We start from the raw sequence: 15,256 nt of genomic DNA, 5'->3' as shown, positions 1-15,256 counted from the left end.
TTCCATGCCAGTGTCTCCTGCCTCAACAGAACCACATCTATGCTGCCTGAAAGCCTCACGTGCTGCTTGCAACAATTCATGTACTGTGTTGTGCAGTAGGACACTGATGTATGTGCAATCCAAGAATTTTAAATATCCCCAAAGGATATCAAATACTATCCAGACCGTTTGTAAATACTTTCCCAGTGCTCTGCAGAAAGGGAGCCAGTTCTTTTCAAATCTACTTAAATGACATTTTTGTCTTATCTAAAAATCTATGTTCCTGTTTAATAAAATCATCTGGGCAACTTACTGCTTCATCAGTACTGCAAGTTTATGCCCTCATTAATAAATTCTGTTTGAGCGTTAAGATTACCCCCAGTAGGGACAGCTGGGAAACTGCAATATAAAGTCAAGCAGCACAGTTAATGACCAATGAACTTCTGGAAACTTAGTCCAAAATGATATATCATTGTGTCAGACACTCTTAAGTATTATGCAGCTTGGTCTTCCTCTTTAGAAACATGAAACCCCCTGAAACTGCTACCACAAATTGTGAACCTTTTAAATTATTGCCAAGCCACCTGCTTTTCTCCAAGAAACTTCATAAAACTCTCCAAATTAGTAATGTCATTAAGTAAAGCTTACAGAACTGTTGTTATTCTGAAGGAGTATTAGCTGTTTAGCTTAAGGAAACCAACAGGGATTTTTATAATGGAAAGAACTGTCATGTATATTGCATCATCTATTCCAAATGAAATGTTTTAACATATTCTTGAATATGCTATTCTTTCAAGTTTTAATCTTTCTGGGATAAAACCTTATTAACCATATTCTGGGGATTAAACTCATCTAATGAAGAAGTTCAGGAGAGGGGATGTGAAAGATTTTCAATCACTTTATGTGTCTTCAGATGCTATTAAGAGCCATATAAATCAAATGTCCCATTTTATATTTCTGAATAGCACTGGAAGAAATAGTGCTGGGATTGAAGAGGGAGCCCCATTTCCCCTATTCCTTCTCTTTTTTGAATGGCCTTACACAGAGTGGGCGAGGATGGATTATAGGAATGCCTTCTGTCGAGGAGTCAGCCAAAACTGTGCCATCTCATCTTGGAGCAATTTATCCAATAAGATGATTTAGAGGACAGTTCAGTGGCACCATTTTTGGAAGGCAAAAGCAGAAGGGAAGGAATATAAATCAAAGGTGACTGGCAGGTAAAGGATATATGCAGCAATCAGCCAAACCATGTGCACACTGGCACAAATTCAACAAGATCATTTATAAAAATTTTAAGTCAGGAGTACACAAAAGGGGGTCTGGTGCTAACTAAATCCACAGATAGATTACACGCCACTGAAATAAACACTTCCAGATGCTGGCATACAAAAACCTTTTACAGAAAGAAATGTTTTCTTTCATAAATCTGAAAAGAGGAACCTTGGGATGGGGGTTGGGAGAGAAGGGAACAAGATTTCCAAACTGAGATTTGACTTCCTCCTGGTTTTATGGAATAATAACTCATCTTTTTCAAACACACAGTGTTAACACTGTAGAATAACAAATAACTTCAGACAACAGCTTGAAGTATAGACAAAGACATCATAAATATGCAACTGTTTAATGAAATAAAATGCTTTTTTTTTGCTTTCAAAATGAGAAGAAAGCATGAAAATGTCAATTTTACTTTTTCTATATCAAAAACTGAATGTGTAACTGAAGGGAAAGTTTTCAAATGCCTTTTGACATAAATACATACATTTCATTTTTGAGAAGTGATTAAGAATGAAATCCTGACTTCTTCGAATTCAGTATAAATTGATTCTGAATATCAATATGGGCAGTCTGCATTTTACAGGACCCTAAATATCAGGGATTTTTTATTTGGTATCCATGTAACTAATTTCTTTCGGAAACAGTATTCAAGACTTTTTATCATTCAAGTGCTTTAGAAAAACTCAGCTGTACTTTATCCACATTGTGTTTATTGAAGCAATTACTTAAGATTGTATTCCAGAACTTCTCATTACTACTTTGATCTGAAACATGCAAAAAGAAGATTTATTTCAGTTAAGAAGACTAAGTTGCAGACCAAATCCTCTGGTGATAATTCCAGGTCGTGGAGTCTCCTTCTCTGGAGATACTCAAAGGCCATGTGGACACAACCCTGTGCCCTGTGCTCTGGGTGACTCTGCTTGAGCAGGGAGCTTGGACCAGAATCCCTTCCAACCTGACCCATTCTGTGACTCCGGGAAATGTGAAGCTGAATTTTTCTTGAATTTTAAGGTGCTTAAACCAAACGTGCTTTTCAAAATGTCCTCTTCCACAAATATCATACTGCCACACTATGCTTTCTATTTTAAAATAAGTTTCCCTCTCTTCCTTCTACCCCCTGAATCTGCTGGTTTAATCTCTCACAAGCTCAGCTTTGCCAGGTCTTCAGCTACTATTCCACAGGTTTTGTTTTCTAGGAGAAATTAACAGAGTCAAAAGCATCTTTATTATATTGAAATTATTAAAGATCTGTGATGAACCTCAGTGTTTTTCACCACAGAAATTGATTTAAGTATTTGCATAAAATGAGCTCAATCAGGATCAATAACAAGCACTTTAAAAACATCAGAAGTTAAAGACCTTGACTAAGTATATAATTTGATTGTGAAACTATGATTACCATGTACATGTAACCTCCTGAAGTCCACATGGGATATTTGCATATATTATTTAAGAATCTCTAAGAGTACAGGCAGGGCTCTATAAGGCCCAAATAACCCAAGCTTCTGCCAAATCACATTTTTTGGTGTTGCATGTTCTTCATGCAGGGAATGTCACAAGCAGTCTTATAGGCAAAGGTTTGTAAATATTCATTGTTTTATGCTGCATATGCCATTTTATGAGACTCAAATATTTAACAAGAGGAGGTTTACACTAGCAAGCCTTTTCATCCTGAAATGCCTGGGAGGCTGAAGGAACATTCTCCCCAAAACACAAATACCCAAAGAAATGTTGGTTACACCCCTGTTCATTCAATACACCCCATTTACACACTCACAGGCTGCTGAATAATGGTCACTGTCTGCCTGTGCAGGATTACAATTTACATCCGTGAGCTCCGTTTCTCTTAACAAAACATCTAAAGCATTTAATTCCAGAGCTGGATAACCTAAAGACAAGGAATCTGGAGACATTTTCTTTTTCTGTTTGCCTGCAGTCTTACAGTGCTGTAGCTGACCACTTTGCATTTCATTTCAGAGAAAAGATCTCAGCTGTCCTTTCTGCTAGAGCTGGTCTCATGTTCACAAGTACTACTCATGAACTGACCATGCACCACTTGCAACTGCTCCTATCAAGATTCCAGGTAAGCACTGTACATTGTTCACAGAATAAATGCTCTGAGAGAATGATTTGTTACCCCAACTGTTTGAAACACAATCAATTGAAATTCCTTAAAATAATTTCTCTAAAGACAACATGCTTGTATTCCTGGTAAGAAATATCCAACTATTTTTTTTTGTGAACACCTTGGTGTAATAAATACTACTATTTGGAATATTATTTGAAAGAATATTACGATTATTCCTACAGGCCCAGTCAAGACTGGATAGCATTTTCACTATACACTTCCTTAAGTTAAATGCACACAGAAAGAGACACAGGTACAGCACATGGAATTGCATTATCCCATATGATGGAGATAATCCCATTCTTGTCTTGCAAAATTACATGGTAATATTGTTTAATACTTCTCTGATTTCTGATAGTCTAGACCATGCTTTAAAGTAGGAAACACTGAGCATCACCCAATACTGTTAATAGAAAATATCTGGATAAAATATATGTCTAAACTACCTTAGACATGAGACAATGCAGAAGAATCCAGAGTACACTTGCTGCTTTCCATTGTGGCTTGCACTTGGAGACAAAACCTAAATGCTCTAATTATGTTAGTCATTCTGACATAGCTATTAAGGTCAAAATAAATGCAAACAGATCATTTTCACTGGTTTAATGTTAGCTCTCATTTACCATATGATTATAAAACTTTCAAAGTGTTGTTTCTGTCCAAACCAACATCCATCAAATGCTGCTAAAGAATAAATTGTAAAGCTTAACTCTTCTTCCAAAACCAAGTCCTTAGGAACACTTATGACCAAATCAGATGGAAGAGAGTGACAATCATGATGAAACAGAAAAAAAGAGAAAGATGTCAAAAAATATCAGTGTTCATGCTTTACAAACACATATTTACTATCTTAAAAAAGCAAAAGTAAATGTATTTAATAAAAAATTCTCCTATATTTTCTTTTATATAGAAATCTAAATTTGATATATGGGACTGAGCTATTCAGTAGCATGAGGCTTTTTCATTCCTCAATTCCGTCTTTTCAAAAAAGTGAGTTTTCCCTACTGTTGGGATGCAACTGGCAGCTCTCTTTCCACATCACCCATCCTTGTGTAGGACAACACAACTGTTAAATTTCATTCTTCTAGTTAGAAAACCCATCCCCTGGTGGTTTGGGTCAAGATATGAAATTTCTGAATGCAGCAGGCTCTTGACAACTGCCATTCTGTTGGTTATTACACTGACCCACAAAAATATCCCTTCGAGCTCCTCCAAAGAGTTCAGGTAAAGGTTTAGATCCTTCTGATACAATTTTCCCCTCAGATACTGCAGAGAGCAGCTCAGACTTCTAATGTTATACCAAGGTTTTGCACCCCCTACATCGATTGTCACATTGTTCCTGTAGCTGAGATCTGGGGAAATGGCCATGCCTGATTACATAAAAATCTGCAGTAGGATGTTAATCTATTTCCTCATGTTTGGCTGCTCACATGCCACCAGACCTCACCATCATTAAAGGGTATTTCTTGTGAGTTCTGCATTAATGCTGGTTGCAGAGGGCTACTCACTGCTCCATCCACATTTCTGCCAGATTAAGACACAGAAGTCCTGGTTGCTGCATGGACAATTGTCATTGCCAGGTCCCTCCCCAACACCGCCAACGAAGGCACTCACAGGGAAAATTACCTAAATGCTGACTCTGCAATACCTCTCAAAACAGTTTTCCTGAGATTTCTCATTAAAAGCAGAATCATATTACAACTCTACAACATCTGTAGGCATCCAGAAGCTGACCCAAGATTCCCTCTTATTCTTGGCTTGTTCAGAAGGAACAAGATCTGCTCCTCTCATCAACCACGTTGACTGTAGGTAATGTTAACAAATTAAATTGTTCAGTTGCACTGTTTGGGAAGTTCACCAGAGTGAAGAACATAATAAAATCCCAACCCAAACCAGAGTATTTTACTATACCTTGTGGTTGAATTAAAAAATTGACCTTTGGTTAATAATTGACCAAACCACTTTTAAGTGAGAGTCAGGGAAGGAAGATTCACCTTTCTGCAACTGTTTATGTGAGCTCTTTACTTTTTTAAAATAAAAGTTAAATTCTTTGCTTTCAGAAGCTATTGCCATAATCTTAGCTACATCTCTTAGCAAACTTCTGCTAAAGACATTTTTCTATTTTGGACTGGAAATTCTATCCAACACTTTACATTATATTAATCTAACATTTTTGAGTGACAGAAAGGTGAAGTTGTATAAAGAATTCATTGCAATTGTGTATCAACTATCATTAATAAATCAAATATTTACTGCCATCTATAAAAGCACTGATTAGTTTTTGCACTAGGAAAATTATAACTTCACATACTCATTTTCTATTATTTTCTTTTGTTCCTTGCTTCTGAATTACCACTATTTCCTTTATATTTATGGCCTTCATATACTTCTGTATCACTTTTACGTAAATTAATTCATCCAAATTCAGAATAAATTTCCTTTCCTAAAATCTCTCAGAAATTGGACAATTCGTTCCTGATTTTTAGGAGCTGAAACCCTGTTTGGTGGACTTTGTTTGACTTTTCCTACAATGATTCCTTTGGCATTTATTATTTTCTAAATGCAGATATTCTGAGCTAAGCAGGATATATGTCACAAAGAACAGCAGATGAGAAGAAAATGCCCCCAGTTTATGACATTGGAGATGGACTGCTTTCACATTTTCATCAGCTGAGAAAATTAAATAAAGAATTCTTTTGGCTGCTCTGAACAATGGATTTGCAATTTGCATAGAAAAAATGATGGCAAAACCTCAGAACCCATCAGTGTTTTACCACAAGCTCAGTTCTATTACATTTCAGTGGAGGTTCAAAGTTGTCTAAAAAAACCATTCTCTTCTTTCCCCAACCGTAAATGTGTCACTTGAGAGTTCAGCTTCCAATAGGAGCAGTATCTGACACACAACTAATTTTAGAATATAAAGTGCTCTTCACCATATTGGAATACATATAATTTAAAATAACTGTAAACCTAAACTTTGGAAAAACAGAAAATTCAAGCACTAACAAAAAAGCATAATTTGTAATTGAAAGAAAATAATATTTAAAAGGAAAAAAACCCCTTTTTTTTGTCTTTCCAAAAAGAGACAGAAATTACTAAGTTTTATTTCCCAAGAGAATTATGCCACTTTTATAAAGAAAATTACAGTCACCACAAATTGCTCTCAACAATTCCAAAGCTTCTTCATTTGACCACTTGAAAATCAGAGTTCTTTAAGATTATAAATATAACTTTTTATAACTCTGTTATTACGTACTGTGAATGGGGAAAGGGGGCCAATCTTGTGGCCGTAGCGTCGAATGGCCTCTCTGATGTGGCTGGGCTGGATGGCATCACTTTGAGCCTCCATCCCACAGGCTGCAGTGCTCTGCAACAGAAAAACACATAAATTGTTACTAAATCAAAACCACACAACAGACCTACAGTGCATAAAGTATGAAAATAAACCTTTATAAAATGGACCAATTTTTTTTTTTTCCTGAGGATACACATCATTGCTGCCACACGCTACATCAGAGAAAAAAAGCCATTAACAAATTAAAGAGGACTTTTACATGAACTTTGCTTAAGAGACCCAAAGAACACCATGTTAGTCCTCTTAAATCTTTCACCTAGTGCTGCTCTGTGTTGCAACTGAAAAGAGCAGAAAATTTTTGAATTAAAATGAAAGGGTCATATAAGTCATACTGCAATAACCACAGAAACTATTTTTAAAATATTTCAGGCTTTTATTATGATGTCAAGGGGTGGGGAAAATATTGAACAAGCACCCGAAGTGGAAAGCAATTGGACACCAAAATCACCATTGAGTAGTAACAAATTGAGATTTGAAGCTGAAACATGTGACATAACGGTGTTAGGAGGATGCAAAAAAAAAAATTAATTACCTCAAACTGGAAAGTTTTAAAATTTCAAATGACTTTTTGGATTATGGGCCCTAAATAGGTAAAACTAAGAATTTACTGCTACTGGCATACTGAATGTACAATAATTTTTCTGGGCTCTTAAAGGAAAAACTTACTCTTTTCTGCTTGCTAGCCAACATGAAATGTTGGTTTAGGCTCCACCTAGACATGGCTGCTTGCCAGAATTCAGATGACTTATATAATGATGGCTGCTTGGCAATAAATTAATGAAAATTGTATTAGTGAGTGCACCGAGAATAACAAAAACTTTAATTATACACTGAAATTTAATGTACATATATGTACACAGCCTTCTCATACATTCATATCATATCCTAATGCTCTCAAACTTGGCATATTTTTTACAAAATGTTTTATTTTCATGAGGGCTGAGTCCACTGGAGACTGTGTGTGAGCACACACAGAATTATTCATAATTTGATGGCAGATTCTTCTCCTGCTGATTGACATCCCTAAAGGGAATATGAAACGAATATTTTCTGCTGGACTGGGCCTTCATGGCCTAAAAATAGTATTTTTCACCAAGTTAACTTGTTTGTCTCAATGCCTCATTTATATCCAGTTGATACCTAACCAAACTGGATAAGTCCTGAGAACATTTCATTAAAACTGTACACTTTTTGGAATATAATTATTTTCAAAGGCATTTAGTCAAACACTAAGAACCTAAAATAAACTCACAGCACATCAAAATCTGCATCTCCGGCTAAATTTCTGTTCCTAGGAACTATAATGAACATCAGCCACAGAAACTAAACATAATCAAATAAAACATGAAAAAGGAAGAGGAAAAAGCAGAAGTCTTTCCAGGATCCACTGAAAGTTTTCTAACCAGAGTATAATAAGGACAGGAAGAAATTGAACATTTCAGGACTATCCACAGCACTGATGACACCAGAAGGAAAATACACATAGTTTTCTTCCTATCACTGTAAAAATCACTGGTTTTACCCTGAAAAGTGAGTATTTTTTAATAACAAAACACATGATAAAATCCCAAGTCACTCCATTGCTTTTCAGCAAAATGAGCACTGCCATCACATTTTTTCAGAACAACCCCAAGTGACCAACACAGCCTTCCTATCCAGTTTATTTAATCACACTGATTTCTCTTGTGGGTTTTAGGTACATATTTCTGTCTCAGATAGAACACCAAGACTCTGCAACAGCAGACAAGAATTGTAACATTTACATTTCACACTCTGAGTATGAGACGTCCCTGTTTTATGCAAACTTAACAAATATTTAGCTTGAATGCAACCAACTTATAAAAATAAGACAAATCAGGCAAAGTTTTTAAAGGCAAGGGTGGCAGCCACCTAAGGCTTCTGGGATCACGAAAATCACAAGCACCTCTTTGCCTATTTTGCTTATGTTTTGACCCTTAAAACCTGTGCTCACTGCCCCATCAGAGAAGAGGATGATGATTTGGGGTGGTGGCTGTTGCTGTGCCTGTAGAGGAGCAGGTTCTCTTAGAAGCAGCAGTTGTCACCTTTACAAAATTCAGTTTGCAGATGTGATTAGGAAAATTTAGTATAAAAAACAACAAACCACACATTTGGCCCTACAATAACAATGGCCATTAATATATGATATAGGTTAAAATTAATATTGAAAATGAGACACATTATTTACTGTGAGGGTGGTGAGGCCCCGGCACAGTTTGCCCAGAGAAGCTGTGGCTGCCCCATCCCTGGAAGTATCCAAGGCCATTTTGCATGGGGCTTGGAGCAACCTGGGATAGTGGAAGGGTTCCCTGCTCATGGCAGGGAGGCTGGAATGAGATGACTTTTAAGGACCCTTCCAACCCAAACACTTCTGTGATTCTATGATAATTTCCTGAGTATGTGTTGGTGTCTTTTTCATTTTTTCCCCCTCCAGGATTGCGCCCCAAATACCTTTTTTCTTTTCCTTTGCTTGGATTTGGTAGAGTCCTGTCCAATTCCACCATTCCCCAAGGCTCCTGAGGGGGTTTTCCCAAGGTGCTGCTGTCCTGCTGATGCTGGAGGGGTGGGTGTAGGGGGTGGTGTGTTTTCAGGGGAGTCAAGACTGGTCTTCACACTTGTAGACTGACCTAAGAGATGTGGCTGTAAAAGCAAGATGTCAAACAGCCAAACATAATCAAATCACAAATAAACCCCACCCCAATTATTGCCTTCTCAGACTTCTTGTTGGGAGAGATGCAATACAGAATTTGCTTTTGTCATTCTAGGAGTTACTGTAATATCTGTATAATATCAATGCATGCAAAACAGCACTTAGTACAGTTGCCAATTTTGAAAACTTTAATCTCCAAACCTGCAATAGAGCCTTGAACACAGAGAGAAGGAATTTTCACCCAAGAAAAATAGATTTTTATTTAACTATAAGGGTGCTGCTAAGAATTTAACATTCAGAACTGTAATTTAATGTCATTCCATTAAATCCATAACTTCAAAGTTCATAAACTCCATTACAGAAGTCTGTATCAATATCACATTCTATAATGTCTACTTTGGAAGAAAACACATGTCAAAGCAAAACATAAAATGCATTAATACGTGCAAAAGCAAGTGTTACCTCAGTAGAGTTGTGGTACTGTATGAAGGTGGCAGATATAGCATGACTGAATGGGTCACCAGCTTTGGGAGTCATGTCCTGTTTAACCAGAAGGGCCAAGTCCACTAGCTGGAGGGGCAAAATGGATGGGGTTACTGACATGGTACTAAAAATGCCACTGTAAAAATAGGAGAGTGAGGGTTGTGGATTGAGGCAGAATATTCTTAGTGTTTCTCAGATAAAATAAAATTATTCAGATATTTCAGCTTAAAGAACCTTTCTTTTCCTCTTCTGTAAATATATGGAGCAATCTATCTACCCAAGAGGGCTCGGCTTGGCACTAAGGTAATATTTTGTTTTCCAGGAAATCCTTCTTTCTAATGCAATTGTGCAATGGGATTGAATGAGCCTCCGTGCACTGCCAAAGGTCACATAGCAAAGTGTGTGGTTTCAGTTTGGACTTGAAAAAGGCTTGTGCTGGACTCCCCTCTCTCCTGCAGCCATTATAAAATATTTCTATTTGTGTCTGAGATGGATGAACTCTGTACAGCATACATCTGTCACACAGCAAACTGATTTTTGGATTTTTGAGCTGGTCTAGTGGAAGGTGTCCCTGCCCAGGGCTGGGGGTTGGAACTGGATGAGCCTTAAGGTCCCTTCCAACCCAAACCATCCCATGACTCCATGAACCCAGTTAGCTTGGATAGCTGAATGAGTGACTACATTTCTGAAGGGGCTTGCAGCCCAGTCACTGAGGCTGAAGTACCTCCAAGAGTCATTAATTCATTTTCACTAGAGTTCAATCAGTCCCTTACCTGGGCCACAGTCTCGTATGCTAAATACGCCAAAATCTCCATTGCAACTGCATTTGGCTTTATTTCCATACTGCTGCAGTCCAACCAGTCACGGAACTTGGATGCTTTCTTTGCTGTCAGGTGAAGCCATACAGGGAAAAGTTAACTACAGGTAGGCCAAAATGATCAATTTTTTTTGAGTTGCAGAAATACTGCAAAAGTAAAGCAATTAGTGTGAGTGTGATTTGATTGGCCAAAGAGGAATTATCAAAATGGAACCAGTGGGGAAAGACTGTTATTTCACACATTTTGGAGACCCATCAGCACATGGCATAAAGAGGAGAAACACAGCATAATCAACCATATGAGAGATTTCACAACAAGGAAGGGTCAACCTCAGAGGAGTGTGGACAGGACAAACCTGCTACAGAATATAGTATTGTAAAATAAATAAAATTATTGCCTCACATCTTTGATGAATGAGAGAAAACACTAAAAGAAATGAACACAAAAATGAGTTCAGATAAAATTGGTATAATTGCATTAACAATAGCAAAGGCAAATAAGGACAGAAGAACTTGGAAGTCCTGGTGTCAACCTTACAGGGCTGAGGTGCTGACAAGTGAGCCAAAATTATTTGTAGAAGAGTGTTTTTTAAGTGTGCTTTGGGTATAAAGAAATAAGGATAGATGAAGATCTGCAAATGTCGACATTCATATGAGAACTTCACAATGGCAACGGATGAGATCGCTTCGGAAAAAGGACAGAGAAAAATATGGGACAATGAAATGTAGTATTTGTTTAGACAGTAAAAGGAGGGTAAAAGAGGATGATCTTACTTAGATGAGTGGTGGAGAAGATCACAGAAATCTGTGGACAGAAAGGAGCTATTAAGACAGAGGTCTTAATGAGGGCTGCTTGTGAGACAGGACAAGCAAAATGAAGAAATTACAAGGTGGAAAAATAATCTGAAACAAACAGGAACAACTCTTTCAAAAAGAGTTTTCAATCAGGACTAAAAAGATACAGACAAGTCAGGTGTTAAACAGAAAGAAGGTCTAAATAATAGTTATTTTTATTTAGGAGGGAATGAGAAGGCTACACTGCATCACTAAAGAAAGAAAAAGAAACAAACAAAGAAAAAGAAAGAAGCATGAGAAGTGTGAAGGTGACCAAGTGATCACAAAATGTTCCCCAGGATTTAGATTTGCAATTCTGCAGTACTTAATCCTTGGAGGGACCTTTTCTTTTGCCTGTCTTAAAAAGTGCAGAAATATCTGGAGCTGTGATTATCAATGCATATTTTTAGAACAGGTTTCTTGAAGTCCCTTCCAGGCTTATTCTCTTGTGACACAGTTTTTATGGGCTTATATTACAGTAATATACTTTTTTAAACAGGGTAACACAATCAATTTTTACTGAAACAAATAAGCGAAAAAACAGCCTTGTGTTAGCTTTGAACAAATGCTCTGCACGACCTTTAGTACATTCTGTCTAATTGAGCTCATATTATGCAATTGAATTTTTGCCCAAGTCTCTCTTGGTACTATTTTCTAACCACTGTAATTCTCTTATTCTTTAATGACATTAAATGTCAGTGAAAAAGAGCCATATAGACATGGTCATTTAAAAACACTGTGAAAATAGCACTGAGATATTTTTATAGATCACAATCTCCTGGTCAGCAACATTCAATTTTGTTTTGCAAATTTAAGATTTTTATTTGTTCTGTCTCCAGATGGCAATTTTGGGGTTTTAAAAATGACTTTATCACAAACCTCTCATTTCCTGAAGTCACCCTAATCTGAAGTATCATTTATCTAATGGGTCACAGATGTGTGATGCCAAATTATAACTAAACATAAAAAACATATTGAATTAGGAAAAGAAATGCTTACAAAACATGTTTTCCTACGTTTGCTGACATTTGCTGATAGAGAACAGTATCTCAAATGTGTCATTTATTTGCCATAAATGAGTCACTCTTTCTTTGAATTTAAAAGGAAGAACAAGATAAGGTCTCTCCTTTAAAGACACCACTGTGTTCAAGTCTGTTGTAGGATCATGTGCTGTTTTGTCATGATTTTTACTGGCTCCTTCACCTCCCTTTCTCTGACATTTGACCTAAAACCTTAGTCATCACTTAACCGCTTCTGTAATGATGTTTTGCTACATGATCAAGCCCATTAATTTACAGCTCATTATAGTCATGGCCCACAAGTACTTCTAGTAAGTTGGTTTTCAGTGCTAGTAAAGCCCTAATTCTGTCATCGTGTTATTAGTGTTGGAATGGCGTATACTGATGAACTTGGCTAATGGTGAATAAATTCCGCAGCAGGAGCTTACAGCTTAAAATAGAAAAGACTCTTTAGTAAGTTCTTTGTGTCTCTGCGGATCGGGAAATAAAAGCAAAACTTGCTGCTCTTCTCTAATTTTAGAGGCATTCCAAAAAAACCTGCAGCCATGAAACTTTGCTAATGTGCCGATTTTAGCACCACCACAACAGACTTCGGGCAAGTGTGGTTTTAATCCATTAACTCCTCACCAGTTCTATCTTTGCAGTCATCCCCACCAGCTCAGTATTTGAGCACACAGAAAGCTTGGTAAATATTCAAATAAAATATTCTGCCCGATGGCCTGAAACTGTGCTAAATTAACTGTTCCCAGGAGTTATACAGACAAAGAATTTAAAGTTTTATTATTGCGGATGAAACAAAAGTGCTTTCAAAAACCATGAAGTTCTGGTGTGCTCTCTATTACATGAAATAATAATCAAGAATCTTAATACAGTGCAGCCATTATAATACTTACAAAAACTCAATTGCCGACTTTCACAGAATTCTGCATACTGGACCGAGTCCATGGTTCGTGTTTGTCTTTCTGCTCTCTGACAAAAGAGTAAAAGTACATGATGTACCTTATCCCAACAAGACTGCATTCCACAACAGAAATTATAGCACCAAAGCGGCCTCACCATAACCTTGAAGCAACCCTCCCAAATTAAACATGCATTGAACAAGTCAAGATGCAGAAATATAAACCACAGATGGGTTATTAGTCTTGTGAGTTAAATTTCCCAGAGGAGTGTGTCAATTCCTATTTTAAAAGCCTGCCTGCACACTGCTCACCCAGGCAGTGGTGAGGGCTAAGAGGAGAAAGGTGCTGAGCACTGCTGCCCTGACTGAGGTGCACATTTAAACTGAAGCACATGAGTATTTTGCCTGTGTGTTTACAGATGACCAGACAAGTAAAATGTTCTCCTGGACCGAGGCCAACACGTTCTGCACTGAGCAGAACTGAACCTGTGTGCTTCTAAATTGGGAAATTAATAAATTCCATCACAGTGATGTGACAGACAGAGAGGGGCATTGAAGTGCCCCTTCCCACACTCAATACACAGTCATAAACAAGTGGTTCATATGTCTGATTCTTTTTTTTCCCTGCTGTTAATTTATGCTTGAATTTTCATACTTCTGACCACCTCAGGAAAATAAAGGAAATTAGATTTAATTAGAGCTTGTTGAAGAAAAAAACCTTCAAATGTTCACTACTGCATTTAAGAATGTATTTCACACAGAGTCGAGTGCCAACCAAAAGAATGAATCTCAAAAGAGACAAGTTATGAAACCACGAACACTACACACACCCTCCCCTCCACGTACACACAATTCTGTAATTGAATCATGGCTGAAGCAGCACTGAAGTCCATGGTTAGGTTTGAGCAGGTGCTTGAGCTCTGTTTACTTCAACAGAACAGGATTTTCACAAGGGAAAGATCTAGTCTTCACAAGAGATTAAACCCTCCACGTATCAGAGGCAGGAAGAAGTAGTTAGATTAAAAAGAATGATTGTCCCTGTAGGAAGCAGACAGCTTAGTCCAATCTCTCAGTCAAGTAGATTGTTTTAAACAACAAGGAAAGGAGTAGATTTGTCTTCCAACCTGTAATCCAACGAATAAATCATCACACCTGAACCACCACTATGGATACAAAGTGGTGTCAGGAGTGGCTGAAGGCACTGAGATGCATCTGCAGTGAGTCCATGCAGCTCAAGAAAACATCCACAAGGAATGGAAAGTACAGGTGTGCTCACACCAAGGACAAAAAACAAGGGAAAAACCACACAATAGACACAAATTTTGCTCTGATTCTCTCAGCAATTTTACATCTGATGAAATCAAAATCACAATTATTTAAGCTGATTTAATAGAAACAAAAGAGCTATCAGTAAGTGTATTTGGAGACATGTATACAACTATATAGGTCTCCAGGCTATACAACCTTCATTTGGCCTTAGCATTTCTCAAATCAGAGGGAAAAGAAATTTAATAAAATTAGCACTTCCGTTTCTTCCTCTATTCTCTGCCTTTTAGGTTACTCTCCTACAATCATCCAATCCATCATTTAAGAGATCTGGTTCCCAGTCAATATGTTCAATTTAGCTGTAAACTAAACCACAAGCTGACCATGAACACACCTAAATAGTCCTTCTTGCTTTTCTTCTCTACACAGTAAATCATTTCCACTGTATTTGGACCTTTAGTCACCACAACAGAAACTCTTCTACTTAAATATTTTCCAGTTCTCCTATGCATGGTTCTGGCAACCTGACTACAT

The 15,256-nt window shown here is 37.3% G+C and overlaps 1 protein-coding gene across 3 annotated transcripts in view; it reads right to left on the bottom strand.

Annotated features, from left to right (window-relative positions):
* Positions 1-15,256, bottom strand: part of SUPT3H (SPT3 homolog, SAGA and STAGA complex component) — a 253,319-nt gene that overhangs the window by 41,741 nt on the left and 196,322 nt on the right. For 2 of the 3 annotated variants that reach the window (XM_085057067.1, XM_085057068.1), the window contains 5 exons: positions 13,452-13,527; positions 10,662-10,774; positions 9,868-9,975; positions 9,207-9,395; positions 6,639-6,749 (listed from right to left, as the gene is read on the bottom strand). In XM_085057067.1, the coding sequence (XP_084913193.1) occupies positions 6,639-6,749; positions 9,207-9,395; positions 9,868-9,975; positions 10,662-10,774; positions 13,452-13,527 (597 nt within the window). Of the gene's footprint in view, positions 1-6,569; positions 6,750-9,206; positions 9,396-9,867; positions 9,976-10,661; positions 10,775-13,451; positions 13,528-15,256 lie in introns of those variants that run through there. The other variant, XM_085057066.1, reaches the window with a different exon arrangement.

This window comes from Lichenostomus cassidix, chromosome 3 (assembly GCF_008360975.1).
Source record: "Lichenostomus cassidix isolate B80296 chromosome 3, HeHo_3.0, whole genome shotgun sequence".
Classification (NCBI taxonomy): Eukaryota; Metazoa; Chordata; class Aves; order Passeriformes; family Meliphagidae; genus Lichenostomus; species Lichenostomus cassidix.
The sequence above is the reverse complement of the archived record's forward strand: the minus strand, read 5'-3'. Positions and strand labels throughout refer to the sequence as shown.